Source organism: Passer montanus, unplaced genomic scaffold (genome assembly GCF_014805655.1).
Source record: "Passer montanus isolate IOZ18808 unplaced genomic scaffold, ASM1480565v1 scaffold9, whole genome shotgun sequence".
Taxonomy (NCBI): Eukaryota; Metazoa; Chordata; class Aves; order Passeriformes; family Passeridae; genus Passer; species Passer montanus.
In genome coordinates, this window is record NW_024374367.1 from 3,406,160 (window position 1) to 3,421,923 (window position 15,764).

The 15,764-nt window shown below is 38.7% G+C and overlaps 1 protein-coding gene across 3 annotated transcripts in view; it reads right to left on the reverse strand.

The window, feature by feature from the left end:
* DCP1A (decapping mRNA 1A) overlaps positions 1-15,764 on the reverse strand; it is a 32,552-nt gene that overhangs the window by 11,003 nt on the left and 5,785 nt on the right. For all 3 annotated transcript variants that reach the window (XM_039734353.1, XM_039734354.1, XM_039734352.1), the window contains exons 4-6: positions 9,674-9,740; positions 5,137-5,275; positions 1,632-1,751 (exon numbers count right to left, since the gene is read on the reverse strand). In XM_039734353.1, the coding sequence (XP_039590287.1) occupies positions 1,632-1,751; positions 5,137-5,275; positions 9,674-9,740 (326 nt within the window). The remainder of the gene's footprint in view (positions 1-1,631; positions 1,752-5,136; positions 5,276-9,673; positions 9,741-15,764) is intronic.

Consider the following 15,764-nt stretch of genomic DNA (forward strand, 5'->3'; position numbering starts at 1 on the left):
TGGTTCAGTTTTGCAGACTGCTGGCACAGAAGCACTTCATGATACAACTGATTTTAATTTTGAAGTGCCAAGATACAACACTGAACTACACAATATCATACAGAAGACATTTATTTTTATTCCTAAATGTGGGGTATCTTTAGCATGAGATGAAGTTAATCAACATGCAAGTGTGACATTTTGGAGGGAATTTAGCAATCTCACTGTACTTATCATATGCACACTATTTTTTGATTTCACTGGCCATCTGTTTTAATTAGATGAAAAATGTATATTTTTATAGTTGAAATGGAATGTTTTTCCAGTAGTCTCTCAGTTGTCCATGTAACTAAAAATGTGACTCAGAACCAACACATTTGAGATATATTTGAACCCAGTTAACTGGCTTTTTAGAACTATCACTTATGTTACCCAATTAATTTTTCCAATATTTCTGCAGTATTATTTTAAATAGCTCAACAGAATTAAAAATATGACATTTTACATGTTCTACTTTAATTACTTCAGAGCAATTTGTTAGAATCTTATCTTTCCAGTTTTTCCTTTACTAGTTAATTGATTCCTGTTCTGCAATTCCATGCACTGTCAGGTGGAGCATTTCAGCTGATTTTGGACAGTCTACATGGAATGACCCAAAGAAAATATCTGCTTTGAAAGCAAAGCCTCAGGCAGCCCTGGTGCCAGGTCTCCAGACATGGCATGCAGCAAACAGAGCTGGCTGCCAGGGGTCACTCCATCACTGACCCAAAAACAGAGGACCTGCTCAGGGGCTGGAAGGGCTGGGATAGAAATAATCCCAGCAAACTCCCCACCCCTCATGTTAGTTCATTAACTGTTTCTACCCTAAAGCAGTTTCCTGCCTCCCAGCCCCAGCTCTAACCTGAACTAGGAACTATGATTACTCTTCCAAACTGTGTATTTTATTAACAAGTACTAAGTACAAATTTGCCCACATTTTCCTAGGGGATTCCACTTCTCGGGCTCGGTGATTTATTGCATCAGAAGCACCCCAGTGAAGCCCGGCAGGGAGAGGAGTTTTCCATGGGGCACTTCCGAGGAGCACCGGCAGTGCCTGTCCCGTGCCCACTGGGTGGCACTAGTGACAAGCAGGCCCACGGCACCTCCCTGCTACAGGCAATTCAGGTACTGCACAGTTCACTTTCTTTTTTCTCTGAATTCATCTCTACAAAGTCTTGTGTGAAGCCCCAACTTCCTTGTGCAGGACCACAGCTGTGGCTCTGAAGCCCAGAGAACCCTTCAGTAAAGGTCTGAGACAGAAGACCAGGGCTTGAGTTCCTGAGTGAAAGACCTGACCACCAGGCATGGTCAGCTGTTCTTGCTTCCTGTCTGTCCAAGCCATCCCACACATTACCACAGACTGACTTCTTCCAGAAGCCAAGCTGGCCCATTTAAACATGGATATTCACATTACTGTGGACATAGCCTCTTACTTTTAAAATGCTAAATCAAAAGACAGAATTTAAGATCCTACAAGTCTTCAAACTCATTTGTTTAGAGATAATACACTGGGCAAACTCCGAAGGCATCTTAAGAAAAAAATCAATTTTGGTACCAAAACAAAGTACTACAGGGAAAAAAAAACCCCTAATTTAGGGTTAGATGAAACATACCTGCTCTTGCACTTGTAATGAAGGCTTCTGTTCTGAAGGCTCTGTGCTTTCTGGCTTTGGAGGATTTGAATTCTGTTGCATTCCAGAACTTGATACAATACTTAGGTCATTAATCTGATTCTGAGTAGGGAAAAACAAAGGAAAAAACCCAAATACATGAGTTTCAGTCTGCATTTACCCACTATACATCCTGTTTACATGACACTTGGGACTGAAATACAGATGATGTACGAAGCACTGATTTTTGTAAGACACTGTGGAATTCACAAATCTTAGGAAATAAAAATCATACCAAGACATCCAGAATCTGGTATGCAGTCACAAAACTTTTATTCTTTATTATTATAAGAAAAGCAAGAAGAAAATACAACTGACTTTATACTTTTTCACCAAGAACAAAAATGATACATTAAAGAATAGGTGGGCTAATCACATCCTGTATCTGCATTGGCTGCTAACAGAGAAGTCTGCTACACTTCATTCAATCAGGAACCCAAACTACAGCTGCTTAGAAAAAAAAAATCCTGTCAAAAAGTACTCTAAGTGGATGGAAAGACAGCTTGTCACTGATTTACTGCCACCAGATTTAACCAACCATGTACATTTATTTTCAGGCATTAATCTGGTTTTCTGTGAACAAGACAAAACCAGGCAAGAGAGCATTATAACACAGTAGGTTTCAGATGGATTTGATTTTCATCTTTAATAAACACAAAAAACCCAAATACAGATATTCTATTACTGTTAAAATCACCAGAAAAACCCAGACTGTAGAATAATCCAGCTTTCAATGGGTAAACTACACCTGATGCATATGATAGAGCTTAACCATTGGTACAACACGGGGTGATTGCTCTGGTATCTTACCCAAAGCAGTAAAATATGGGTTAAACTTTTTAGCAATGGATTAAAAAGCAATCTGAGCTTTATTCTTTTGTTTTCAAATTCTAAATGAAAGCAATAAATACAAAACCAAGCCTATATATTGCCATTTAAGGACACAGGAGAGAAGCAGACTCTTGCATCTTTCTGACTTTTAGCCACTAACTTGAAGGTCAAAACTCCTTGTGCCTGAAAGGCTGGAGGCCTTTTAGTTATAAAATCAGAAAAGGCAGAGTCTTTTCACTAGAGGATAAGCTGCAGTATGTTTCTCTGCTCAAACTGAAATACAAACACAAAACTACACTATAAAAGCATCCATTCACTCCATTAAAAAAAAAATCTCTGAGTTCATTCATTTTCACATATGGGCTTGATGTAGTGTGTACTTGAAGGATTAAGCTGATTTGGAATCCTAGATTAAAGCACTCAGACCTTCATAAATCTCTTTTTCACTCCCTCTGCCCCCTTCTCATGCTGACACTCTGCCAATCTCATGTGGGCTGCACACAAGGATTACTGTATGATCCATCTGGAATGTACCAGCAGATAAGTACTTTCTGCTCCTAAATACAAATTCATGCATAAATATCAAGTGCCATAAAATTATTTGAAAAAAATTAAGTCAGGAAAGGTCTCTCAAGAAGGCATCTTCCAAAGAAGTTGGTTATTTCATCACATTAACATTGGCACACATTGGCTACAAGAGCTCCAGAATTAATGTGCCAGGGGTTTGTTGCTAAAGCTGAGTTGGTCAACAGAACACTCTCCCAAGAAGTTTGCTTGAAACGTGACCAACATTGTTCAGATCTGCTTTTCTGACAACTGTACAGCACTACAGTCACAGCAGGCTCTTGTGGGATCACCATGGACAGGATCATTTATGGTCCATGTACACACAAAAAGGAAATTAAGTAATTATCCCAGTTTCCCTGGTGTTCCAAAAATATCAAGAAACAAACACACACATATACAACAATAAGAAGAAATAAAGATACAAATCCCCCAATTTTAAAGTAGCTCTGCTGTAGCCCATGCCCTGCCTATTTCACTGCTGTACTACTGGCACCACAGATGTTGTCTGTCCATTAAAATATCTTTATCTGTGCCTGTTCATCAGAATTGTACTTGTATACAGAGCTTCATCCATGATGTTTAGGAACTTTGTTTCTAGCAAAAGCTTTTCAGTACTCTCATATGAAGAAGATCTGAAAATTAGAAGAGAAGCTGGAATATCCCAAGTCATCCAAAAGCCATCTGTTGGAAATGTGCATTATCCAACACTGCAAGGACAAAGAGGGAGAAAGGCTTCATCACACCCAGGAGGGCACTACCAAAGAAGTGCATTCCTGTGGTATGGGCTTTTTCCCTTCTTTGCAAAAAGGCTTCAATGTCTCCAAATCTGTCTAGACTGATACACCACTGAAAGATGAATCATAGGGTGATGTTTCCTTCTGTGATGTCACAAAAGCTGCCACCTGCACAATGCTGGCCTTCATACAGAGACACCTTCTCCCCAAACAGCAGTGACACATATTTGGAATTAATTTTGTTTTCATCTGTATTTTAAAGCATTAAAAGAACAGAGGAGTGATATCCAGAAATGAGTATCTAGCCTGGGTCAAAGACACTGTATTGTTTATCACACTGCCCTGACCTCAATGTACATCAGTGACAGGTTAAGTTGGCTCATACAAGGTTTAATCCACATGCTTATTCTCTTCTCCTCATCCCACACTGTATTGTAACCATCCAGAATCTCACAGTCTCAACTTCAAGTACTGAAAGAAACCCTGCAGCACAAGCAACTCCTGGAAGAAATCAAACACTGTACAAATGTGCTCCCTGTTCTCCCAGCAGCACAGGCACAGAAGCCACACCATGGTTCTGCAAGGCAATACTCACACATTGCTTTACTATGGCACATTCCTGTATTATTACTCGGGGGAAGAGGCGTGTTCAGAATCTCTGCTTCCATTTTTGGATCTCCCACACATTACCTTTATATTCACCCTGCATGTATGAATTTGGTCCTCATGACTATATAAAGTAATTCTTTCCTAAGAGAACTAACATTCCTCATTATGTAATCTTGTGGATTTAGCATTGGCAAAGGATAACAGGCTTTTCCTTCTGAGATGAATTATTTTATTAAAGGAAGAAACAGTAGACAGGACACGAGTAATAAACTGGAGAACAGAAAGACAAAGGAACAGTATTGTTACACTTAGTCTACAGCTAGTAACAAATATGCTTCATAAAGTCTACAAATGAACTGAATGCCTCAGTCTCTATTACCACAGTTCACCTTTTGAGACTAAGAAGAGACAGATGCTGTTTGGTATCATTTTTATTTGCTATTCTCAGAGACAAGATTTTCTCACAGCAGGAGAAACCATTATAAAATGGGTCCACCCTGCTACACTTCAAGTGGGATCACATCATCAGGATTCAATCCATCTTGCCTGAAATCACAGAATGTTTCCTAGTACAGTGTTCCTGAGGGAGGGAACAACACATCACTCTGAAAACAAGGCTGCTGGAACTATTGCAGCCTCTGCCCACCCTTTAAACAAAGCACAGCTGATGTGCTAAAAACTCATTTCCAGAAAAGACATGTACTTACTCGTTCATATTCATCCTTGGCTTTACTAAGCATCTCTAGGATGTCAATGGGCCTGTTTTCATTGCAGCCATTGGTCCTGCTGGGACTTTTTCTGTCCTGGGAAACTTGCTGCGACCTCTGAGCTTCTTGTTCAACCACTCTGTAAAATGGAAAGGAGAAACAGGATTTAAAAATTTAACTAGAGTTAACATCTTGCAAAAAGCAGTAAAGAAAAAAGTACTCCCAGCACATTAACCTATTTTTCTGCCTGAATAAAAGCCTAACATACAGCTGACCAAAGCTACACAAGTTTTCATTTGCTACAAGGTTCATACAAAAACTGTCAAATGATCTGCACGATTTATCTCCCATTCACAGAGCACTGGTCTGTCTCTCTCAAAGTTTGCCTACAGTAAACATTACTCCTATAAAACTCTAATGTTTGGACATTTTTACAATGAGAGATGTGGACATCCAAGCATGTGATACACAAAAAGCACATGTTTTACACCATAGACTAAGATACAATTTTCACTCTTTACTTCCTAACATGCATTTTTCTATATTTAGCCAAGTCAAGTCATGACATTCAACAAAATCTATTACCAAACAATTCTAGTTTAGGATGAGGCCTACCATTATGCAAGAGAGACAGGAGGAAATAAGAGACCTGACTCACACCAGATACCTGGAATCAGTCTGCAAGAGGACTTAGAGCAAGTCACCCCTCACACCCCCACCTAAGGCCCGGAAAGAACAGCAAACCATTTCCTCTTCAAGCTGCCCTGCAGCCATTCCAATGACCTGCATTACCTCTGGCCTCTGGTTCATTCACCACTTCTACTCCACCCCTGCCTCCCTCAATATCCAAAACCTTCGATCTGAAGGACAGGTAAGAGATGCAAGGAGTTGATGTGTACCTGGTGATTTCATTAATAAAAGTAAAAGCAGCATATTCTCCTAATCCATATGCAGTTCACAAAATATACATGGCTGTGCAATGCGCTGAAGCTTATCCTCTTGAAATAAACACACACCAGCCTGTAATCCCTTCTTTTTTAAGCCTCCATTAATCAAATATGTTAAGAAAAAACAAGCACTGTAAACAGGGCAGAGCTCTGGAGCTAGCATGTCACTTGAGAACTCTCATGCTGTGGAACTGATGGCTGAGGGGGGAGCCAAGAGGTGCCATCACAACAATCACAGAAAGTGCCAATCATTCCAGCCTCCAGTTTCTTTGGGTCAGTTAGGATTCAGGACAAACTCTAGATTTTACAGACTGTAATTATTTATATGTACATCTAGGTTTACATTTCTGAGGAAGAAATAGTTCAAGTTTTGGAAGTTTCTTCCCAGCTTTCTAGCTACCAAGCTTCTTTACTTCACTAGAGTTTAGCTGAAAAAGGGTTAGATTTGGCTTTTAATAATTCAATGTTGCTTTCACAATTTTTCATACAAGCAGGTTATTTAACCAACTCCTGATTACTTCCAGCCTTCTCTGTAAGCAGCAGTCACCTGGCAAGGTAACTCACAATAGGGAGGCCAATGTAACCCTGATAATTTCTGAGAACTGCAGCATGTGCTCGTTTGGATGAAGCAGCTCAATACTCCACAAGTGTTTCTATGGTGACACCCTGAGAGAACATTTTGTTCTAGCATCTCACGTGGTCACCAGTCCTGGCTTAGGACCTCTCTAAACTCAACTCCAAAACTAATGATGAGAAACAGCAAGGTAAGAGAATCAGAATGCTTTGCTGAGATGTTAAGTGCCAGCATAATTGTATAAGAAAAAAGAAACGCTTCAGTTAAAGGGAAGATTCTGGGCAAAGTGAAATCACACATGGTGCCTGGCAGGCAAAGCAAAGGCTTCACTCTTGAGATTTTCCTTTTGCCTTAATTAGTTGGCCCAAAAGGTTTCAATAAAACATCCTCTTCTGAAAACAGTACTCATTGAAATCACAGTGAAACACCTTCAAGGAGTGCAGGCAATTCACAGAAATGTTTCATAAAAATTCTGAAAAACAGGTCATAATATTTTTCTCTTGTTCATTATGAAGTGTTTGTTACCTTTTTAAAGTTTACTTTCTTTTTGAAGGATAACAAATTCTCTTCCCATCTTGTTAATTGCCTAATAGCTCAAACTCCATCTTCTGTCTTGTGCATATTACATTTCAATGGTGTTGACTGAATATAATATGAAACTGTACCCCCAGAACTCGGAGATTCTTTCCCAATTCTAGTCTGCTTCTTGTATCTCAGAAGCCACTTTAGGTCTGATTATTGAAATAGGGTAAAACAAGCCTACAGTCTAAACTGAAAATAACTCCCCCTACAAACTGACAGGTCAGAATGCAATAGTTTTCTCAAATATTTGAAGCCCTCCAGTTTCTGCTCTACTTCTCCTAGAAAGGCTATCCCTCAAGCAATCAACTTGACACAAATTAATTGTTTCTGAAATCAGGAGTTTGATGACTCCCATGAAATGTTTTAATTTCAGAAAATTCTAGAATTCTTAGAAAAACTCAAAAAATCTGTAAATCAAATACCTAAATACCCTTCCTGGGGGGAAAAAAGTAAACTACTGCAAATCTGCACAGTGAACATGCTCTGTGTGCAATCCAGAATTAAACCTTTTTTTAAGCAAGGCCTGCTGTTTCTTTCCATTATATCAGATAGTGGAAGAGGCACACATTCCTTCAGGGACACAGTAGCTGCTGTGGCAGTTTGTTGAAGAATATCTGGAGTTACAGCATTCAAAATATACCTGGCACAATCTCACAGAAGGGCAGGGGGAGGGAGAGAACGTGAGAAGTGAAGTCTGTGATTACAAAGCCTAATTTACTTTTCTTTTCAAAGATAAGCCACCAAAATACAAATGGATGGCCTCCAATCTTGTTAACTCAGTCTGGCACAATAAGGTCAAGTTAAATGCAGGGAAGAGAATGTAAATCTCCTTGAAACCTTTTATGGTTATGTTTTTAAAGTGCTGAAGTATTATAAAGGCAGCACTCTTTCCCATCAGTGATTAAGAAAAACTCCACCTTAACAAAAGGGTGCAAATCCAAATTTCCACCTTAAAGACAAAAAAAACTACAGAACAAAATTAATACTCTTGGAAGAAAATGTAAATATTGCAACCCAGCCAAAGGGGTAAATGTGCTTTATGGACTGCTGTGCCATGGCTAGACTGGTCTGTTACCTGATCACACTTTTTAAGACTCCTGAAGTATCTGTAGCCCATCATTTGTGCTACAGTGACCAGACCAGTTCAAATGGACTCAAGGTTTGCTATCTGAAGTTAGATCTGCACTGCAGCTGTGTGTGACAGAATAAAGTAGAGTTTGACAGGTTCAGCTCTCTCTCACACTTCAAACATTAACAAATGGTTTCAGATTAGAAGAGAAAGCCATGTCCTTCTGATGCTCTGTTTATAAAGAGGAGAGGCAGTATCTGTTTATTTATTTGTTTTGGTAACAACATCCAAGAGTCAGTTTCACACAACTGTTTTCCATTAATCCTTATAGTTAATCCTTAGATACAGACAAACCAAATAACAGTAAGAAATCCAACAAAAGTAGGAACAAAAAAGTAAAAGTGGGAAATGGGGTTATCAGAATGAGAAAAAAGAAAGAGAATTTAGAAAGAGATCTTGATACCAGTGTCTGTCATTTGTGTTTTCTCTCACTGCTTCTGTGTGAAAATAATAATTTTAAAAAAACCTACCAAAATAATCCACACCAAACCTCCTACACTAAGAAATCAGAATTCAGCTTAAAATATCTACACTGTGACTAGTTTTCATATAATTAGATATTATATATTTCCATGTAATTAAATTGTGCAAATCTTCAGGATGGCCTGACTGGCAAGCCCTGACATGCTGCTGAAGGCATGCAAGAGATAAGAGGCTTCAGGGAAGCAGTGTGATAGCAAAGAGGAGCAAAGCTGAGAATGAGGGATGAGAAGATGGCCTGGGTAGTACACCTACACTCTGCATTTCAGCAAGAGGAACTATCCAAAAATCCAGAAATTAGAAACACCAAGCTCTTATTGTTTCACAGTTTTGCTTACACTCCTAAACCCACTATAATTCTAGAAAATTCTACCTAGTTATCTTACTAGTCTTTAATCTCTTCACTTCAGTCAGGAATAACACCTAAGGCTTATAAAACCCAAACAAACCACAGACTCCAAGAAAAAAAACAGCTCACCACAAAACAAGTAAAAATCCCCAACCATTGTTTATTTCATTACACTCTCTGCATTAGAAAATCTTTTGCCAGCACCCCTATACAAAATAGATATAAAATAACACACCGTGCACATAGTTGCTTTCTTTGGAGAATGCCAACTAATACTTCAACTCTTTTTTTAAACTATTCAACTGAAAATTTTAATGCTGCAGGTTTTTTTTTTTTTAAACAAACCTGTAATTTTCATTAGTTATAAAAAACTTGTATGAGCAAGAATGTTGTATTCCTCCATTTTCAGGAGAGGAAAAAACCAGACACACTTAATCTCTAAAAGGCTTACAGAATAATAAGGCCCCAGTACTTACTTAGCCATGAGTTTTGCTATTCGATGACAGTCATTCTTGTCATAAAACCAAATACTGTAAATTGACACTAGAAAACAAGAAAAAAAAGCAAGTGTAAGACAAAAAAAAAAGTAATTAAATCAATAGCAAAAAACCAGGAGTCCATTAGATCTGCAACATACAAATTTCCATCAGTTTCCATTGAAATACTGTGTGTCACCACCTACTATTTATAAAGTAATCAGAAACAGCACATGTGCAAACATAAATACAACTTCAGTCAGATTAAATGGAAGAACTATAGAATCTTTATACTGTTTGTAAATAAAAGTGGCAGGAAAATGTTTTAACCTTAAGGTGCCTTCTCACTGCAGTTGCAACCTCCCCTTTTGAATTGACTTTATCATTTAAGCTAGGCCAAGGAATACCCATTTTAAAAAAACACTGATTTTTAAATTTGTCAAATTCAAAGACCGACATTAACATTTGAATCATAGCATGACAGTTCAGTCAGAGCCTCTCTGGAAGGTTCCCTCTCCAGAAGGAAGCAGTACCAAAGCTCCCATCCCACAGTCACATTCATACAGCTTAAAACTACACTCACAGTGACCCCTGCTCTTTGAAGGCACCAAGGACAAAGCAATGAGAGCAGAAGGGTTCCAGCTCAGCAAGACAGCCCCATTCTGGTTTCAGAATAAGTAAAATTCCATTGAAAGTTTGTGGAGTTGGAGCTTGACCAATGAGGCTCCATCAGAGGGAGAGACTTTGTCAGAAGTGCCATGAGCTGCTCCTTCCCAGCAATCCTCCCAAGGGCCTTTTCCCCACACAGCCGCTCCTCTCCCCACTGCCCCAGCTCCACCAACGCCACAAAGCTCCACAACTCTTTTCAGAATTATTCTGAATCCAGCCCACAATGCAGATTACTTTAAATCTTAGTTCACCTATGAAGTTTGTCAATGCATAAAGTGCTAGAACATCAAAGGCAATTGGACACTTACACACATTGCCATTAAAGTACTTTAATTTCTGAAAAAATGCTTTCAGCCTTTTAAAACTCATCTTTATAACTGCAGTTCATGTCCATGATTTTATGTAGCTGAAATCACTGATTATAAATACACTTAAAGTGAAGGAAAGGACTGTTTAAAAAAATTACATAACCGTTTCCTGTTAGAGGTAGATTTTTATTTCACAGTGAAATCCTTTTTCTTTCTTTACTCAGTTTTTTTTCCTTCACAAGATACTCAAAAACCTCAAGCAAAGCCCACACAAAATAATGTCAAGCCAGGGCAAAGAGGGCAATTATTTACCAAACTATTTCTGGCCCTTCAACTTATCCCAGGTGTACTCTGTTGGGCCAAAATCCTCAAGAAGTCAGGTACACATCCAATTTCTAGAAGAATATCCTATGACAAACTGAAATTCTTGACTTTTCTTTCTTTTATTAAACAACTGCTGTATTAATTTGGGTGTTTGTTTCTTTAGAAGTTCCAGCTTAAGTAATAGATAACAAAGCTTTTCATGTCATTAACAAAGAAATCAATGCACAAAATACATAAGCCAATAAAAAAGCATTTCACACATGTAGCCAATGCTTATGAAATGCTTCTATTAAACTTTGCAGTTTAATATAACTGGATTTTCTGCTGCATAGAAACCTACAAAGTTTCCAGATTGCTACATGACCGAAGAAGTAGCTCATATTTTAGCACTGAAGAAAAGACTCCATTATCAGACAAACTGCTAAGAGGAGAAAGCTTCTTCAAAAGCATACTTGCTGAAGAAATGAAGATATGGCACTCATAATAACATTTAAATGGGACAAATGATAAAAGTCGCACTCAATTCTGCCAGAAACACTCCTAGACAAGACCACATGCAGATCCAAATCTCAGTTTGGTGTACAGAATGAGGCTTTTTTCCACTTTGTACTACTGGCAAGCAATCACAGGGAGTCACTGCAAAACAATTTTACACAATATCAAGAAGATGCAAAGCAGATTACAAACAAACTTGGGCATTAATGTAGGTACAGTCCAGAGGGTGGAATGTTCACCTTCCTCTTCCCAAGAGCCCTCCTGTACTGCCAGTTCAGCTCCCTTCCCCAGAAGTGTGTGTCCCAACTGCATTACTATTACTATTTAATATATGTTTTCCTATACACTTCCATCCATGCATGCAGCTTCAATTAAGAACATACTTATAGCAGAGTTGGTTCTTACCAGCTCTTTTTAAATATTGGATTTTTTGCTACACCCAGCATAAATATTAGCTGAATATTCCTATGTCTGATGGCACCTTTCTACTGCAGTTTTGCAAGAGTTTCATCCAAGAGAAGCTACTGAATTTTTTCACCCAGCTTTTCTACACTGAATGCTGGGCAGCATTCAGTATTTTGTCATCATCAGCAGCAATTCTTTCAGTAGGATTCACACTGCATTTTGACACCCCTGGAATAATGAGTAACCCACACCACAGACAGATCAGGTTTCATAAAACTAAAAGAAGTCATCCATTTTCGTAACCTATGTTCTTCTCTGACATATGTAATTTTTGTTAGAAACACTGACCCATAAATATTTATCTAAACACAACACTCAACTTCTCTCCAAACTTGTCTGAATCAATCCTTAAAACCTGATTAAAACTGAAATGGGAAACCAAAGAGCTTTTGAGAGAACAGAAGGATTATGGAAGACTTCCTGCTCAAGCCTAACAGCTGAATAATACCAAAAGGAAGGTCTTGGACTTTTCTATAATCTGGATTAAGAATGGGAAGAGCCAAGTGCCACTGTGAGATAAAAGCCTCATCCTTGGCAACATAAAATGAAGCTGCATCCCCAAATTCAGTAGGTTCACCTCAGCTCTCATTTTAAGTAAGCAGGAAGAAGCAGTGTCCCCACCCTCACATTCCCACAACTTTGTTAACCCATTGTACCCCAAGGGGCCCCTCTCCCTCATGTCAACTGGGTACATTCTAGTCCAGACCAGATCCTTGATCCCATTCCTGCATCAGCTTCACAAAAGGCCATTGGAGCATAAGAGAGCACAAACAAGAAGCTTGGGACACACAGCAAGGGAAAACTTAGAATGGAACTGTGTGCCAGAGGAAGTGCACATGGACTCATCAGCACTGCCAGTGTCAGCAATTCCAGACACTGTCACTCCCTTCCCCCAGGCAGTTTAGCCATTTGTACAAATACATCCTCAACTCATTCAAAGAGATTATTTGTTTAAAACTTCCCTTAACTATCTGGAAGAGCTGGTAGAAGGGAGAGAAAAGTTTTATTTTACAGGTCCAATCTAGATGCTGCCATACAATGAAGCAGAACAACTGGAAGTGGAGTTTTTCAAGTTCTTGAATGAAAAGGACACGTATTTGGAAACCTCTCCTACAATGTAACCATGGAAAACAACCCCATCTCACTTCCATAAAGAAAAGCACATATATGCATCATTTTACACCTCAAATAGAGTCTGAGGCAAAATGACATACAACTTTCTCCCTTTAAAGCTCATGTCTCCTCTACTAGCAATGTCAGCTGAAATGCCACCTCTCCTCAGTCAGCTTTGTATCACTGACATTCTTCATATTTATTTCCTACATGTAGATATTAGCCTGTTTTATATTACATATAGACTTACAAACCTTTAGAATGAATGGGAAAAGTTCCTCCCTTCCCTGTTGTTTTTAATACCTAAAGCCATTTCACAAATACATCACTCAGCACAATCCCAGAAGCAGGAAGTAATTATTCAGGTGCCAAGCAGCACCCAAGCTCAGGGGCACTCTAACTGCCACCTGATATTATATGGAGGGAGAGGGATTGCTTCTTTGCAACCTGAACCACAGAAGAAAACCTCTTGTAGTTAGAGTGACACCTTTCAGGTCAAACAATGTATTTTTAGAACTTCTTTACAGTTTTCAGTCATTCCTCCCCTCCCCCAGCTTGCATTGCTTCTTCTGCTATGAAGACATGAAGAAAAGGCTCCTTTCTTATCTCAGACTAAACCACTGGGTTAATGTGCTTGCTGGAGAGCCAGGCAGCCTCAGCAATCACAGATATGTTACACTTAATGGAACATGTCTGATAAGAGACTTTCCTTGCCAGCTTTGAAACCAGTCAGGAGCTCTTTGAAACACTTCTAATGCAACTCATTTCTCTTTTGCTGTTCAGGATACAAGTTGTTTTCATCAATAATACAACAAGACCAGAAGACAGCACTTTGTAACTGAGTTTTCCACTTATATGTATAAACCTCTCCAAAATCTATTATTTTTGTATTACTAACTCTTACCTTGGACAGGAATAAGAAGCAAGGAAAAAAACCACACCACCACAAAAATCCCACACCAAACAAGGACCATTTATTTTAATACCCAACTTTTATGCTAAACATCTGTCTTTTCTGTATCATGGAAATCAGCCTGCCTGACCTCCCAAGTGAACTGGCTTGGATTAAAAACCCTTTTTATCAAGACCAACACCACCGATACAAGGGGAAAGTTATAAATGAGAAAGGCTCAGAAGAATCTTCCCTGCAGACTTCAGGAGGTAAGTTCAAAAGAGCTTAAAACTTTGACTAATTTTCCTTAATTAGAGTTTAACACGCTTTCCACAAAATATAGACAAGAGAAAACAAGTTTATGTTCATTAAAAAAAAAACAGTCAATGGGATTCAGTCTTTAGTGAACAAATAATCTGAGCTCTCTAAAGAATGTGCATGTGTCCAGAGGGAGAGTTCAACAAGGATTAAATATACCCAGCAATACCTATTCCAGACTAAGAAACAATAATGGCACATTAAGAATGGAATATAATCTCAGAATTGTTACCTTTTAAGAGTAATTCTAATTTTAAAGTATGTTAATGTAAGTCAAACAATCTCTTTTCAATTTGGTAATTTCTTGATCTGTTTATGTTTGGTGATATTTGCTTTCCTTAATTCTTTGTAACAGTGAAAACAAGAATACATTTTTTCTATTACCACTGCAAGTGGTAAAATATCTCACAGTTTCTTAGTTACATTCTTGTCTTTGTTTTAGGGTCTTATGCCCAACAAAATAAATGTTGTAAGTTTTGGGGCAGCATTATATCCAGCTTTTTGCATTTGGTATTCTTTTGGGGTTGGAACCACATTATGTAGCCAGAATAATTTTGAGAACAAAAATTCTGGAGTGAGGAAAGATTTCCCCATTAAAAGCTGAAATATGAAAAAGGTAGGACTGGGATGGGAGGAACCTCACAGAATAATAACAAACTCCAAATGTCTTCCACTGCACTCAGAGAACAGCAAAAGGCAGATATAAGGAAGGTACTGCATCTCTCTCCTTCCAGAATGCCCATGGAAGTTTGCTTCATCCCCCACTCTGCCAAAAATGGGAGGATTCCACCCAAGAGCTGTGAAAATCAGTAATTTCCCATAAGAGTAAAATGGCAATTACCCAGTCTTGGTCTGAGAGTACAAAAATGCCTCTGTGCAATTGGATGAAGTATCTCATGTCTACAGCTTAACAAAGTTCTGATATGCAGCAAACCAACAATGCCTTTGTATAGTAGGAGTGTTTGAAGAAATCAAACTACAAAAGAAGAGTAAAACCCCACCCAAGTATTATGATCTAAGTATGACAGGCAAATCATTCTTACAGCCTCCAGCCAGGCAAAACCAATGTTTGCAGAGTGCTTGCAAAGCTCCTCACATAAGTCATTAGCAGCTCTGCAGAGAATGGAGCAGGTTACTCACTGTCCCAGACAGCTCTTGTGCTGCTGAAGGCAGAAATGCCAGAGGTCTGATCTGCTGCACAGAACAGACTTGGCCTCATTCTAAGTCAAGACAGAATCCCAGAACAAAGTGAAAACATGAAGTTTGTAAAACAGTAGTACCACATTGAATAAAAATATTGTTGACATGGAACCTTCCCCAAATGCATGGTGACATAATTTTGCTTTAATCATCTTCTACTGTTTCTACCATGCCCTGGTGAAGCACTAATCTCTATTTTTACTCATCCTGTTACAGTGTAACTATAGAGGCACAAAGTACCTATTTGTCTCTGACAAACAGCACTATTAACATGACTTTAGGTTTTTACTGGATAGTCTGAGCCATC